The sequence below is a fragment of the Typopeltis vanoorti genome, chromosome 3 (genome assembly GCF_054136105.1).
Source record: "Typopeltis vanoorti isolate ZY-2024b chromosome 3, IOZ_Tvanoo_1.0, whole genome shotgun sequence".
Lineage (NCBI taxonomy): Eukaryota > Metazoa > Arthropoda > Arachnida > Uropygi > Thelyphonidae > Typopeltis > Typopeltis vanoorti.
Genome location: NC_143551.1, coordinates 114,767,189 through 114,784,365, shown reverse-complemented (window position 1 = coordinate 114,784,365; position 17,177 = coordinate 114,767,189). Strand labels below are relative to the sequence as shown.

The 17,177-nt window shown below is 33.5% G+C and overlaps 1 protein-coding gene across 1 annotated transcript in view; it reads right to left on the bottom strand.

Annotated features, from left to right (window-relative positions):
* Positions 1 to 17,177, bottom strand: part of LOC150108486 (isocitrate dehydrogenase [NAD] subunit gamma, mitochondrial-like) — a 145,900-nt gene that overhangs the window by 90,126 nt on the left and 38,597 nt on the right. The window contains exon 4 of the mRNA XM_090390816.1: positions 9,006 to 9,121. Coding sequence (XP_090246942.1) covers positions 9,006 to 9,121 — 116 coding nt within the window. The remainder of the gene's footprint in view (positions 1 to 9,005; positions 9,122 to 17,177) is intronic.

Genomic DNA, 17,177 nt, shown 5'->3' with positions numbered 1-17,177 from the left:
TTATCCGCTCCAATAAAGACCAACCACTTCCCCTAGACCTACCTGGTGTTTGCCAGGTCCCTTGCAGTTGTAAACTGTCTTACTTTGGCCAAACAGGCAGGAGAGCAAATATCAGAATTTCGGAACACAAGGACTACATTCGTTTTCACAAATACAGTCATTCTGGGCTTGCGGACCATGCTCTGGATACATGCCACAGAATACGGTTGAAGAAAGCTACAGTGATACACCGTAGCAAATACAAATTTGAAAGACTCTTTATGGAATCAGCCTCAGCCCTAAGAAATTCTCCAAACCTCAACAAATTTGGGTGTATGCGACTGCCCCAAATTTGGGAGGCCTACATCTGCAGACCTTCAGCCCAACGGCCAAGAACACCTACTTAGCCCGCTAGAGGGCACCATCAGGACTGTTAGGAGAACAATAGCTTCATCTCTTCATTCCCAGTTTCTGTGTTGTAGTGCCTACGTGCACGTAACTTTTTTGTAAGTTCCTTTAGAAAATGGCAACGTGACGTTGCCGAAATATCGGAAAATATTTATTAAAGTTTAATTTAATTTATATTCTTAACTACGTTGTTCTATTCCTTAAGTGTTTTAATAATACCTTTCCCCAGTCCTGAAGATACTTTCAGGCGCAAACTTTGTTTGCTCACACTTGGATAAAGGATTAAACTAAACTTGTTATAGTCTAACCAAGTGAAAAATAAACTCTGAAGCAAATTCTAGTTATATTCTCATTTTGTTTTTGTTCTTCTAGACTTGTTCCAATAAAACAGTTGTCCTGATAAACCAGCGGATAAATTAACCAGAATGTACTAATTGTACATGTAGCTTAGCTTCCTTACACTTTTCTCTGTATTCTCTAAGGGCACGTGCTGACTTAGTTGATAAAGTCAATCTACAACTTTTAGGCTAGACTGCTTTAAACCTTGTCCCACAAGGCAACATGACAGCACATTAGTTCTTTTGTATGTTACAAGTTTGAATTATTTCATCAATTACTTTTACATGAATCACATCCACGAAAAGTTTGCAAAAACTACTGTATATTAATATTATGATGGGCTAAGAGTTGGATAATCTAGAAAACCTGCTCTAGAGACCAAACATGGAATAACATTAGACCTATGCCTTAAACCCATTCACAGTCCACACCACATTCTTAAGTAATGCATTCCACTCACCAACCACTCTCCCTACAAAGAACCTTCTCCTGACACCCTTGCTTGTGGTGTTTTGAGTCAGTATTGTTAAATGGTTAACATCAACAACACCCAACACCTAAGTCTTTCTGTACATTTGGAAATGATGAAGTTTGACTTTATGAGCATGATTCACAAGTGTAATAAAATGTATAACAAGATGCTAATAGTCATGTTGTGGTTTAATGGATCCACATCTAGAATTTAAAAAAGTCCTCGGTCTAAAGTGATGTGCATTTTGGACTGAGGACATTACATGCAAAGTATTATGTTAGTGGGTAATTTGCTACAAGTGGAAAATGAAGCTAGAGACATCAAGATAATGATACACAAAGAGATAAAGTTTAGAGGCCACATTCATTAAAGTGGTTAAATCATCACATCGAATAACTGCAATGTTGAAGATACACTAACTTGTAAAACTAAGATAATTATTCTTCCATTATACAAACAATTTGATAACAATCACTTGACTACTGTGCTCGAATATGGTCATGCCTGGTTACTAAAAAAAATTCAACATATGGACAGATTGAGGGAATGTGGTTTTCAAAGGCTTTATAACAGACAGAAGAGAAATGACATGACAGAAACTTAAAAGTTGGTAAGGGGATATTAAAGTAGAGACAGAAGTGAGATTTCATAATACATGAGTGGTTGGAGAAGAACTCAGAGTTATCTGTATACATGTGATTAAGGATTATGTGGGGTCTAGATTCTTCTCATGGCATGTGATGAGACATGGAATGGGACTACCAGTGGTGTGGTGATACATCTTCAGTGAATGTTTGCAGAGAAAGACATGACAGGTATTTAGGCAGCATGTGGTGTGAAAGAGGCCTTCCCTCAATGAATTCTTCACTTCCTGGAGAGGCCTGCATAATAATATTCTGATGATTTCGACTGAAGTAAAAAGTAAGGATCTTAACACCACTATTTGGCTGGAACTTTTGTTCTTCCACAAGTTTCTCTTGAACAATTTTTTCTCAGCCCCCCCCCCCTTCCTTCCTTCTCAAGTATGCATGTATAAATCTTACTTGGTACACTCAGAGAAATATTTCATAATAATATTATTATCCATAATAATATTCTGATGATTTTTCGACTGAAGTAAAAAGTAAATTCCATCTGTTTCCTTTTGATCAAGGATCAAAAGGAAACAGATGGAATTGCAAAGGGTTCTAAAATGAAGAAGCAGAAAGGGAAATGGCCCCAGTCCAGCATGGAGAGATCACATCGAGTGAGTGGTATCAGTGGAACTAGCTGTAGATCCAGAAATGAGTTGTTGTGTTTGTATACCAATGCTAGAAGTATAAGAAACAAGGCGGATGAAATGGTTGCACTAATTGCGTCTGTGCACCCAGAGATTGTCGGAATAAGTGAGACATGGTTAGATGAGGATGACATCCTGACAGGAATAGAGATGGAAAGGTATGATGTGTTTCGTGAGGATAGAAGGGGTAAAAAGGGAGGGGGAGTGCTATTGATGATAGAGAAAGAGTTATGTCCATACAAGGTAGAGATGCAAGGGGGAAATGGGGCCAGTGGTTTTGAGGCAGTATGGTGTGAGATAGAGGTGAATAGAATCAAATACTTGGTGGGATGTTGTTATAGACCTGGTAATGTGGATGGTGGTGATAGTGAAATGTATAGTCAAATAAGCCAAGCAAATAAGAAAAGGGTGATCATTATGGGTGATTTTAATTATGGCAATATAGACTGGAATGAAGAGATAGCAACTGGAAGTAAAGAAAATGAGTTTCTTGAGTTTTTGAGGGATAACTACCTCAGACAGTATGTAACAGAGGGCACAAGAGGATTAAGGGTCTTGGATTTGGTCATCTCATCGGAGGATGTAATTATCAATGAGGTATCAAATCATCCACCAATTGGTGAAAGTGACCATGAGGTGATTACTTGGGTGGTTGCCAGCAGTGCAAGGACCCCTGTGAAAAAAGGGTATATGTGGAACTACAAGGGGGGTGATTATGAAGAGCTCAGGAGACAGCTTGCAGGTGTAGCATGGAATGAGGAGTTAGCTGGAAAAGAGATCAATGCAGCTTGGGGGATTTTCAAAAAATATTTAGTGGATGCAATGTCTAAATGTATACCACGGGTGAGAAGGTTAAATAAGTTAGGTGTGAGATGGATGAATAAAGAGATTAAGCATGCAATACAGAGAAAAAGGGCATTGTGGAGGCAGCATAAGAGAAGTGGAAGTAACCAATTTCATGAGTTCTACAAAGACCAGGCAAGGAGAGTGACTTGGTTGGTGAGAGTAGCTAAAGAGAGGTATGAACAGCAGTTAGCTAATGAAGCTAAAAAGAATCCTAGGGAGTTCTTTCGATATGTAGCCAGCAAAAGAAAGAATGATTATGGAAGGATGACATTGATTGGAGGAAATGGTATAAAGACAGCTGTTGCAGAATGTGTGGTGGAGATACTTAATGAGCAGTTCATAAAAATCTTTCAATCTTGTGAATGTGACTTCATGGAGAGATTAAGAGCAGTTGATGATGGGGAGGAGAGACTGACTGTAAGTGAGCAAAAGGTGTTTGGGGAGTTGAGTAAACTAGATGTAAATAAGGCTGTGGGACTTGATAATATATCACCACGTATTCTGAAGGAATGTGCCAGAGAGTTGACACCTGCCTTGACATATTTTTTTAATACGAGTCTTGCACTTGGTCAAGTCCCTAAAGAGTGGAAGGAGGGCAAGATTGTGCCACTTCATAAAGGAGGTGATCGAACTCAAGCATCAAACTATAGGCCTATCTGTGTGTCGGGTGTTGTGGTTAAGTTGTTGGAGAAGCTTGTGAGAGCTAGAATCCAGAGTTGGGTTGACAACAATGGTATAATCTTTGATGGACAGCATGGATTTGCTAAAGGGAGGTCGTGTTTTAGTAATCTACTTACTTATTACAATAAAGTGACTGCTTCCTTGGACAGAGGAGAAGGATACACAGTAATATACTTGGATTTCGCAAAAGCTTTTGATAGAGTGCCTCATGATAAGTTGACAGTCAAACTAGAGCAGATGGGGTTGGATATTAGATTAGTGCATTGGATTGGAGACTGGCTATCTGATAGGTATCAACAAGTTGTGTATGGGGGTGCAATATCCAGGAAAAGGAAAGTCACTAGTGGAGTGCCTCAGGGATCTGTTTTAGGGCCATTACTATTTAACTTGTATATTAATGATATTGGCGAAGATTTGGATGGAGATATTCAGTTGTTTGCAGATGATGCAAAGTTGGGAAGAACCATAAAGAGTAGTGAAGATGTTGTGGCCTTGCAAGAAGACTTGAATAAATTGAGTGATTGGGCAAGCAAATGGGGGTGTGAGTTCAATGTTGCAAAATGTAAGGTTTTAAAATTTGGAAAACAAAGATGGGATGCAGAATTTATGCTTGGTAAGAATATATTGTTGGAAGTAGAGGAAATAAGAGATCTGGGAGTGATAGTGGATAAGGATCTAAAATTTAGGGGTCACATCGCCAAAATTGTGAAGACAACACAAAGACTTCTGGGAATGATGAGGAGGACACTGACGTGTAGAAGTAGGGAGATTCTTGTTCCATTGTATAAGGCTTTGATTAGGCCACACATGGACTATTGTGCCCAGATTTGGTCACCTGGTTTTCAGAAGGATGAGGAGATGTTGGAAAGGGTCCAAAGGCGACTGACTAAGGTAGTTTCTGACCTCTGGAATGTCGAGTATGAGGAAAGATTGAAAAGATGTAATTTGCAGAGACTAGTGGAGAGAAGGAAGAGGGGAGATATGATAGAGACCTACAAGTTGGTAAGGGGTTGCTATAGGATCAATGGTGGAGAAGTTCTACAGCGAATAGTGGGAGATCAGGGGAGAACCAGAGGTCATCCCTGGAAACTGTATAAAGAGGGTGTGAGTAGGGGAGTGAGAGGCAGGTTTTTTTCGTGCAGAGTTGTGAATGATTGGAATGCCTTGCCTGAGAGTGTGGTGTCTGCAAGGAGTTTGAATGTGTTTAAGACCCGGTATGATGAGATGTGTGTGAGATAAAAGGACCTCCTAGATGAGTCTTTGACTCCATGAGGTCTTGTTTAATAATAATAATAATAATAATAATAATAAAGATCTTAACACCACTATTTGGCTGGAACTTTTGTTCTTCCACGAGTTTCTCTTCAACAATTTTTTCTCAGTCCCCCCACCCTTTCTTCCTTCTCAAGTATGTTTGTATAAATCTTACTTGGTACACTCAGAGAAATATTTCTCTGTATTTCTCGTTTTTACTTTTATTTCACTTTTTTATACATGGGTTCTATAAGAATTTTTTTTGTTGTTATATGTTAATCCCAGCTACAGAATGCTGTACTCCATAGTACATTAGTACCATGCATTTGCTTAGGGTTAAATATTTCAAAAGTTCAGCTCCAGAGACCAAACACTGAACTTTTCAATACTTTCAGTCCTCCAATAAGTAGAGTGGTGGTGGTTTTACACCACACAATGAAATTCATCTCCCACTTAAAAGCCATCATAAACATCCATGCCAGACAAGGGATTCAAACTCATAGCCAACCAGGACAGCTAAAGCTTGATATTTATAGGTAAATCTCTACTTTCAATCATCTGGAATTCAACATTCTGACCAGGACTTTGATTTACTTTTATTGTGGAAAATTTTTCTCACTCCATTAGTGAAATATAACTTGTGACTGCATTTCAGTATTGGTGGTAGAACTGGCAATAGTAATTCATCAACTATATAACGTAATAATGTGATATAATAACTAGACTCACACCACAAGTAGAATTGTAATTTATAAAAGCTGGAATATCTTAATTATCACATCATCATATGAAATTATCAGAATTTATATAGTATTGGTATCACCAAGAATTTTTAAGACCCTAGATTTCTATATTCAACAGGTTTTGTTATAACAGTTTCTCTGTAACCTTACAACCACTAGCAAATTATATAGAGACTACATTCTCACCATAATATACCTATACAATTTACCAGACTCCAGGTCAGCATGTATATGATGTAATTTCTAGAACTCCAAGCTGACCACCATGGGACTTGGTTAATCAGAAATGATATTCTCATATTGATTTTATAATCTGCAAAGCAGGACTTTAGCATACCTCCAGTAAAAAAATAGCAGCATTCTAGATCAAAGCATGTTAATATACCTGTTCATTAATTCTCATAGTTCTTGCCTTTTTATCACTATCATTAAAGGTGTTTTTTTTTTAATGATAGGTGTTAGATTATGTAGGCATTAATTCAGTCATAATGCTTAATTTTTTTTTTCCTATTATGTGCTATTGCTATATTACTTCTAGAAGATGACTGATATAATGGTTAAAATAATGAGTATAAAATTTAAGTCATTAAATGTATTCTCTAAAATGATAACATTAAATCAATTACTGTGACAGGCTGTTTTAACTATTTGCCACACTTCGTTTACTTAACATTTTCAACATTTTTAATAAAACTTAACTATCAATTTAATATTGTTTTTTTAAAAGAATTTCAGGAAACAGAGTTGCAAAAAAAAAAAGCAACAAATAATTCCCAACTCTAAGCACAATGGTATTATTGAAAACCTCTCTACTGCAGATTCTACTGAATACTAATTCTTCAATATAAAGGTAACTGCAAATTTATAAAGAATCCTAAAATACATATTTGAACATACACACAATGGAAAGATATTTAATTAATTGTATTTAATTATACATCCTGAAGTCCTTCTCCATTGCTCAAACCTTAACTTCAATGATAATATATCATTGAAGATAATATATCTATGCCCAAAATTTCAGAAACTTCAGAAATCAGTAATTGTATTTCTTAGTTGTTTTTATATATATATATATATATATAGTTACACATACCTATTTCAAATCCTAATAGGATTATATTTACTTGGCTCTCTCACATCACTGTCCATGAAAAGATACCATTCTCCATGTGTCTGTATTGTTGTTGTTGTTTGAACTTCCCAATTTTATTTGGGAAGTTCACTGTTGATGATTTAAGAAACTTAAATCAAAATTTGTTTAAGTTAAGGGATATTACATCCCTTATCGTTTCGTAGCCGAATAAGAAACTCAAAGAGTTTCATTATGGGTAAATATCAAGAATAGTGATCGGAGCTTGCTCCACCTTAGACATGAGTTGCCTCATGTCTAAGGTGGAGCTGCAGCAACTACCTTAAGGGTCAGTTGCTGCAGTATCCAGGTATTTGCTTATGCTTGGAATCGCCGAACTTTATATAGTTTCTACTATATTCGGCATGAAACTCTTTGAGTTTCTTATTCGGCTAAGAAACGATAAGGGATGTAATATCCCTTAACTTAAACAAGTCATATGTCGCCGAATTGAAGCCTTTGGCTCTTCATATATTTAATAATTTATTAGGACACCTCTCGGCAATACTCATAGAAGAGTTGTAAGTTCTGTTCGCTACAACCTTGATATTAACTAGGTCTACCTACTCACTGATGAGACCTCAATAAAGGTTGAAACCGGTCTGGGTAGTGACCTTCTCTCATAATGTAGAACAATAATACAGCTCCTAGGAGCTAAGTTCACATTATGGGTAAATATCAAGCCTTTGGCTCTTCATATATTTAATAATTTATTAGGACACCTCTCGGCAATACTCATAGAAGAGTTGTAAGTTCTGTTCGCTACAACCTTGATATTAACTAGGATGAGACCTCAATAAAGGTTGAAACCGGTCTGGGTAGTGACCTTCTCTCATAATGTAGAACAATAATACAGCTCCTAGGAGCTAAGTTCACATTATGGGTAAATATCAAGAATAGTGATCGGAGCTTGCTCCACCTTAGACACGAATTGCCTCAGCTTGCACTACCTTAAGGGTCAGTTGCTGCAGTATCCAGGTATTTGCTTACACTTGGAATCGCCGAACTTTATATAGTTTCTACTATATTCGGCATGAAACTCTTTGAGTTTCTTATTCGGCTAAGAAACGATAAGGGATGTATTATCCCTTAACTTAAACAAGTCATATGTCGCCGAATTGAAGCCTTTGGCTCTTCATATATTTAATAATTAAATCAAAATATTTGTGTATATATAATTACAGTTAATTAAATATCTTCCAAGGGTTCATACATGCAATGTGGTGACTCCACAAACTAAAAAACTATACAACACACAAAATCTCTTGTTGAATTGGAAATCAATGGTCAAAGAGAGAGAGAGAACTGAGTGTCTATTGATAGGAAACTGAAAAGTGAAACACACACACACACACACACACACACACACAGATTAATGAATGGAAACTCATTAATCTAACTATTCTCTACTGAACAATGGGAGACAGTCGTGAGAACTGCCCAATGAGTAACATATTAATTTATAGGATGGATCTGGATATGTGCCAAGTGCACAGTCTGTGTTAATTGTCAGCAGGAGATAACACCTGGAGCAACTGAGAAGCCCTGGCTTTGGTGGAGGGGGGAGGGTCAGAGATGAAAGAAGATGGAGTATGCTTCATATTAGTCAAGAAGTTGGATAAAGAGTAATTCTACAGGGATTTTTTTTTAACAACCATAAGCATGAATTGAAGTAGTATATAAATAAAAATCTGGAATAAGAAGATTGAATTTGGTATTTCTGATTGTATGGAATGCTTTCATTAATCCAAATGAAGTAAAATGAATAAGAAGAAGCAGGAAATTTTTGCAATGACATTACAGAAAAATTAAGCTCTGAATTTACTAAGCCAATAATTATTTATGTATTTGCTGACAATGACTTAAATTTACCTTTAAGGGCAACCCCATTTCTCTTTATGGAAGTAATGGCTTCTTGTACATTATCTATATCCTCATCACTTGAGGATATGAGAATCTCTTCAAAGTCCACTGGAATACCTCCATATCTATGACACAAAATGCATAAATAAACCAAAATAAGTTAAAAAGATCAAAACAAATATTTGTACAGTACTAAAATGCACTCACTGTTCTTAAAGTATAACTCAACAGTTCAAATAAAATATTTAAAAAATGTATTCTACATATCTAATAAATCTAAACTCTAAAGCAAAGTATAAAATGAAAACTATATTGACTACAGTTTTTGGAAACTTATCTCACAGGCTAAATGTTCAAATTAATGAACAATCATTTCATTGTGTATGCTCTGGAGGAGAGCTATGATGTTTTTGATATGCAGATTTCTGGGTGGAAGCTGATATATTTTTTCCTCATTAATATTCAGCAATATCTTAATTATTTTTGCTGATCAGTAATGGAAATACAAAGATATCACTCATTTATGATAAGCTGGCTTGATATCTTTCTTAATAAAAAAAAAGTTCATGAAAGATTTCATTTGAAAAAAAAAAAAAAAAAAAACTGGAGTAAAATAACATCTCTAATAAAATTAGAGAGAGACTAATTGGTGTTCTGAGGTCATAATATCTGACCTCAAAACAACCAGTTATCTAAACTACCTTCTTTAGATTCATTATCACCAAAAACACATTACTATATATTATAAATGACAAGAACATAAACATCCCTAAATAGACATAGCCTTTTATCATAAATCACAGCAATTTATATATTAAGAACAATTGCCTGAGAGGGTGGTGTTTGCAGAGAATATGAGTGTGTTTAAGCTGCGGTATGATGAATTGTGTATATGACAAAAGGACCACCTAAATGAGTCTTTGACTCCATGGAGGTTTTAGGATGATAATAATAATTACATTGAGCTAATCCACTCAAATATCATTCAAGCATATTTTGAGAAGAGCTAAATAACATCTAAATAACAATGGTCACTTAAACAAAATGAGAGAGGCATAGCTAAATTTAATGGAATAAATACAGTGCTATGCATCATTATAAAACACAGTATTAAGTGGAACAAAATCAGAGCATAACCTAAAAGTTCTTTTTTTCTGGATTGTGACACATTCACAATCCAAACCTAAGCAAAAACTATTGCTTAAGACTCAATTTTGGGAAGTTATGCTGACTAATACCATTCATGTGTTCCTTATGGGTATCAATAAATAATAATAAAAAATAATAATTCCAGGAGACCCATTATTTGCATAATACCTATCATACATTGTTGTTTTAGAGATAGTTGTGCCATGAGGTTTTTGTGAATTAACATGAAAAAAAAATACAAGGGATAAGTAATACTATTTGTTTAAGGCAATATATTTCAGTCTGAATATTACAAGCTAGATTTGTTATAACATTGCATTGTTTTATGTATAACATCAATTAGCTCTTAGTTTTTCAAATCATCTATTGTTTGCATTCTATTTTGTAATTAACTGTTGTTGCCACTGAAGATGGCCTGCAATATATGGCCTTAAATAAATAGTATTACTTATCCCTTGTGTTTTTGTGTTAATTCAAAGAACCTATGATATATCTCCTTAAGCTTATTCACTGTTGAGGTGCACCACCCTCTGGCAATCCATTCCACTAATTAATCACTATCCAAGTAAAGAACCTAGTCACTGTTACTAACCATACTCTTAGACAACTTCCAAGTGTGATCCCTTCTTGTCCCCTACCATTCATATATTGAAAATTCTCTTTTGTGCCAATCTCATAGAATCCCTTTAGTAACTTATAAGTTTCTATCATATCCTCTCCTCTGTCTGTCAGCAAAACTCTGCAACTTACATACCTTCAATCAGGGCCAATTTTATCAATAGGCGAACCTAGGCAATCGCCTATGGGACACCAGATTTTGCTACATATAAAACTATATAAAACTAACAGGAACTCCTGTATTCCATAAAATTCATGTATGTAAGCGTATCATTTCTTTGCTGGACGTATATACACGTCCAGAAAACCTGGATAATATTCTGTCCACCTGCTGAAAGAACATGGATAAGAAGTGTAGTTTGACAGTCATGTCCATTAGAAGGGCAATAATCCTTCATGCTGAAAAGAACACGTAACTAGATTACTTGACGTTTGTAGTAGGCTATGTTCAGTTGCCTACAGCAAGAAAAGCAGTTGCATGCTGTTTGCTCGGTAACCGGAATCTAAGTTATATCAGACTAAATACCTATGAATTATATTAATTTTGCTGCTTGTTTTTATCATATAATTATAGTTTTTAATGCCAGCACAAAATAAGAAATCCTTTCATACTTTCTTCACTTCATATTGTATCACTATGGAAGATCAATGTCAACATCAATTTTTTCGCTAATTATTTTAATTACCAATACATTTCAAAATTCTCTCAGAACTTGATTGAAGTTAAGGGAATTATATCCCATATTGTTTCTTAGCCGAATAAGAAACTCAAAGAGTTTCATGCCGAATATAGAAACTATATAAAGTTCGGCGATTCCAAGCGTAAGCCAATACCTGGATAGTGCAGCACCTGATCCCTTAGGTAGTGCAAGCTGAGGCAACTTATAGAAAGGGTGGAGCAAGCTCCGATCACTATTCTTGATATTTACCTATAATGTGAACTATGGGTAAATATCAAGTTTACCCATAAATATCAAGAATAGTGATCAGATCTTGCTCCACCCTTTCTATGAGTTGCCTCAGCTTGCACTACCTAATGGATCAGGTGCTGCACTATCCAGGTATTGGCTTACGCTTGGAATTGCCGAACTTTATATAGTTTCTATATTCAGCATGAAACTCTTTGAGTTTCTTATTCGGCTAAGAAACAATATGGGATATAATTCCCTTAACTTAAATAAGGTCATGTCGCCGAATTGAAGCCTTTTGGCTCTTCATATAATTAGTAATTGATTGAAGATAATTATTTTTGTCAAACAATTATTTTATAAATTCATGAAAATCCGAATGTAAAAATGAATACAGCCTCCATCTGTTCCAAATTAAGTTTTTTTGATTCATAATCTTAGTTCGAAGGCTAATTCACAGATTGCACGAAGGTTCGCACTTGTAAAATTTTGCTTTATAGAGAATCATGTGTAAATTTTGAATCATATCATGTAATGCATAATTTTTATAAACGTAATTTGTAGGTTTTTGCATTTCAACTTTCTTGGTTTCCCCCAATCACTCCTTACAAATCGAAATAAACGGCAGTTATGAAGTCAACTGTTATGTACATATTTTCGGTATTATGCGGCAGTTTTGAAGTAGCGATATTTTCCCTACACTTTATCCTTCGAAACATGTGTAGCTGCATGCGTTAAAATGAAATTTTATTTCCAAAATTTTCATAACAGAATTAATTCGCCTTTAATGGCTAATTCCCCACCCCTTCCAAAATTATCACCACACACACAAAATAGTGCTAGATAACATATGTGCACTTTCCTTTGTTTGAATTTGTTATTTTTCCAAAGTAATTGTACTGTTGCAGTTTTAAGCAAAAGACAAAGGCGAAGAATCTCTGATAAAATACCATTGGATATAAATTTTTGATATTAAAAAGACTCACAATCGGAAACCCCGAGTAATGCAGTCAACATCATTTGTTGTTCATAAAAAATAAAAAATAAAAAAAATAAATAAAAAATCGTTCCTAAAATTGAAATGTGCGACCCATGTAATTTTATTTTGCAAGGAAAGAAAGCAAAATGTCATATTTATTTCAATAAATGTTATTTAAAAAATATAAATATTTGACATAATATTTCCAATGTAAACACAAGTTTTGATTATTTATTTTTGCACATGTGAAATTCGTTTTTATTTGGGAAGAGACACAATAAATAAATTGTGCAGCAAAAAAAAGGGTCAAATATCGTAGGACAGTAAAGAAATTCTGAGTAATACAGTGCACATAAAGACAATAATAATTAATGGCGGGGGGGGGGGGGATAATTGCATTTTAACAGATAGAATGCTGTTAAAATGCAATTATTCCCCCCCCCTGCATTCTACATTTTTATTAGATCAAAGGGATTTTGAGTATATTTGCAAACAGATATATTCAACATAACTTAGCCAGTTTTGTTGTAAAAAGTGCCGCATTTTAAGAAATATTAGCAGCATAATAATAAAATAGCAAAATTCATAATGCTTCAGAATAACTTGATAATTTTGATAATACCAAAACAAGATGAGACACATCTGTAGAAATTTATTATTATTATTATTAGAGTCCTTTTAATTATGAACTCTATAAAGATATATTTAATAAATTGGTTGTATTTGTGTGTTTTTAATTAAATAAACTAGTTTCATTTTGTCACAGATGGTTTTCGCTTCTAAACTACCTGGATTATTGTTCTTATCAATATTACTATATTTCAATCTCCTTCTCTGGAAATTTTCTCTAAATGTTTGACTTGTGTTGACCCATCACTCACTTAGCAGTTTAATCCAGAGATTAAATATATGGTCCGTTTAATCCATAACGTTCTTAAGAATATTTCACCCTGTGATTTCACAGAATCCTGTTAGGAAAGAACAGATCGCTGAGTATTGAACTTGCGATCATTTTGAAACACGTTTCTGAGACAACAGAGGTTTTTTTTTGTGTGCTGCTGCAATTTGTATTAATTAGTGGGTAAGTGCAGTTTCTATATCACATAAACAGAGCATTTGATTTTCAAGTTTATTATTATTTATAAATTAAATTTATTTTTCAGTTCATTTTTTTGTGCATAAAGATTCTAGTTATTTTAGGGTAAAATGTGGAGTAAAAAAGTGGATGTTAGCCAGCATAGCAAGTTATCGTTACTATTGATTGCTTCTATGTTTTAACTAAAGTTTCAATTATTATGTTTATTACTGCAACTTAAAAAAATAAAATCTGGATTTCAATAAATCTTAATAATTGTGCGATAAAGTTGGAACTGAATTAATCTTATATATATATATATATATATATATATATATATATATATATATATATATATATATATATATATATATATATATATATATATATATATATATATATATATATATATATATATATATATATATATATTTAGATCCATGTTGTAATTCCATAAATATAATGATTTTTGATACAATTTTACAATTTTTATTACCGTAAATTCAAAATTTTTATTTTTAGTGAGAATATCTGAACTTTGCAGCTGATGAAGTTCCTATTTTTACCTTGATTAGCAAACTTAATTCGATTTCATTTAAATTCTTTTCTTTTTTTTTTAACTTTTATCCTTATACAATTATTTAAGAAGCAACTTCCACCAAAACAAAACACGTGACCTGTCGTTATTATGCATTGAATCAGATGTAATGGACTCGATCAATTATGATGACATCATAGATGTGTTTGCTAAAACCAAAGCCAGAAAAAAAAAAACTTTTAGTTTTTGATTTTTTTTATTTAAATTTGAACTGATTTATTTTTATACTTTTTTTAAAATGCAAATATATGTATACCAATGTTGTATTGTGTTATTAAAATTAGTTATCATGGAAACGTTGACTTTTATTTTCAATAAACTAAAAAAAGTGCTTATTTTTGAGGCCTCATAATGATGTTGCGCCGCGGGTGTCCAAAAGTATAAATGCGGCCCTGGACACTGCCTGTTTGTAATGCTAGCAGTGAACGCTCATTTTCTCTACTTAAACGCGTTAAAAATATTTACACAATTCATTAAGTCGGATGCAATTGAGAAATTTGTCAATTATGTTCATAGAAAACGATATTGTTGAATTATTATATTATAAAGGTATGATAGATAAGTTATATAGTTATAACTTATAAGGTATATATAATTGATAAATACTACATTAAGTAAATGTATAAAAATTTATTTGTGAATTACTGAATAGTTTAATGTCCATATTTTTTATAATTAAATTTATTTTTATTTATAAATATTTCAGTTACCGGATTTTGAAAATGGATAACAAGAAATCGGGTTTTCAATATCGCAAACGTAAAGCGGAAAAAGAAGAAAGATTGAAAAAACAAGAAGGTGCATTTTTAAAATATCTTTGCCGAGAAGATCGTAATCACATACAAGAAGAAAATCTTCAAGATTATTCGTTGGATAATTCGTCTATAGTTTCGATTAATGAATTGGGGAATTCTACAGATACCAATTATTGGATTAAAACATCGAAGGGGAAATCTACAGATCATATGAGTATTGTTGATTCTGAAGCTGGTTGTCCTACAGATCTAACCATAAAAGGATTTGATTTTACAAATTTAAATTATAATGATCCAGCAACTAGGTGTCCTATAAAATTTTCCAATATCAATCAATTACATCAACTATTAGTTGAACATGGACCTGAACAGATTCATAATTTTGATTTTCCGAAAGATAACGATAATAGAAGATTTTCAATGACTCATTATACTCGAAGACTATTTAACGGCGAGACAATACCGCGTTTGTGGTTATTGTATTCAAAATCCAGGGATTCTGCATTTTGCTTCTCCTGTTTATTATTTGATCAATGGCTGATTAATCTTTCTGATTCTGGATTGAGGGACTGGAAAAATGCTTCTTCTATTTTAACTGCTCACGAAAAAAGTCAAAGACACGTTGAAAATTACCATAAGTGAAAAGAATTAGAAATTCGAATAAAAGAAAAGAAAACCATTGATGAAGAGAAGTTTCTTGTTATTAGAAAAGAGGAGAAACATTGCGTGCAAGTATTAGAACGACTCTGCTTTAGTTCAGACGTTAGCTATTCAAAATTTATCATTTCGAGGAACAAATGAGACATTGTTTTCTCATGGAAACGGAAATTTTTTGAAATTTGTCGAATTTCTATCCAAGTTTGATCCAATAATGAATGAACATCTTCGAAGAATAAAAGATAAAGATACATATGTGTATTATCTTGGAAAAGATATTCAAAATGAAATAATAAACATCTTCGCCAATGCGATAAAAAAGAAAATTTTAGAATCTGTTGTTGCCGCAAAATATTTTTCCATAATTATCGACTGTATGTCCGACATTGGTCACACGGAACAAATGAGCATAGTACTTCGATTCGTAGACACTAGAAATAGCACGGTTTCTATAAAAGAACACTTTTTGGGATTTATAGAAATAAAAAATACCACTGGAGAATTTTTATCAAATGAAATACTAGGAACTGTAGACAAATTTTCATTACCAAAACAAGATTTAAGAGGCCAAGGATACGATAATGCCAGTAATATGAAAGGTGATGTAAAAGGTGTGCAGCGACGAATTTCAAATATTAACCCTAGAGCAATGTATGTAGTTCACATTCATTAAATTTAGTAGAGAATTGTACTGCTAATACTTTAGATACGACAGCATTTTTTGACGCGGTACATCGTCTATATGTATTTTTCTTCGGTTCGACTTGTCGATGGGAATACCTCAATAGACACATGAGTAATTTTACACTCAAACCAGTCTGTGATACACGATGGGAGAGTCAAATTGACTCATTAAAGCCCCTAAGATATAATTTGTCCGATGTTTTTTCGAAGCACTGCAAGAAATATTTCAAGATGATAGTTTATGTGGATTAAGTGGAAATACCATGAAATTAGACGCAAGTAGTCTTCTTAAAATTTTAAGGAAGTTCAAATTTATCGCATCCTTTGTAATGTGGTATAATATACTTTTTGAAATAAACTTTACAAGTAAACAACTTCAGAATACAAGCCTTGATATAAATGGTGCCATAAATTGTATTAATGATATAAAGAATTTCTTAATGAAAATCCGAAATGAGGATGAATTTGAAAAGATGTTAACAGATGCGGAAAAATCGCTGAGGTCTTAGGTGTAACGCCTAATTTTGAACAAGAAACAGTTAGACAGGAAAAAAAAGAAACAATTTGTGTATGAAGCAGAGGATGAATTCTTAATAGATTTTAAACAAAAGTTTAAGGGTAGATTTTTATTTTTCAATTATTGATACCGTAATTGCATCTGTTGATGAAAAATTCAAGCACATGTCTACAGTTAACGAAAAGTTTGGTTTTCTTTTAAATATATATGAATTTCAAAAATTACTTAAGCAGAACTGCTT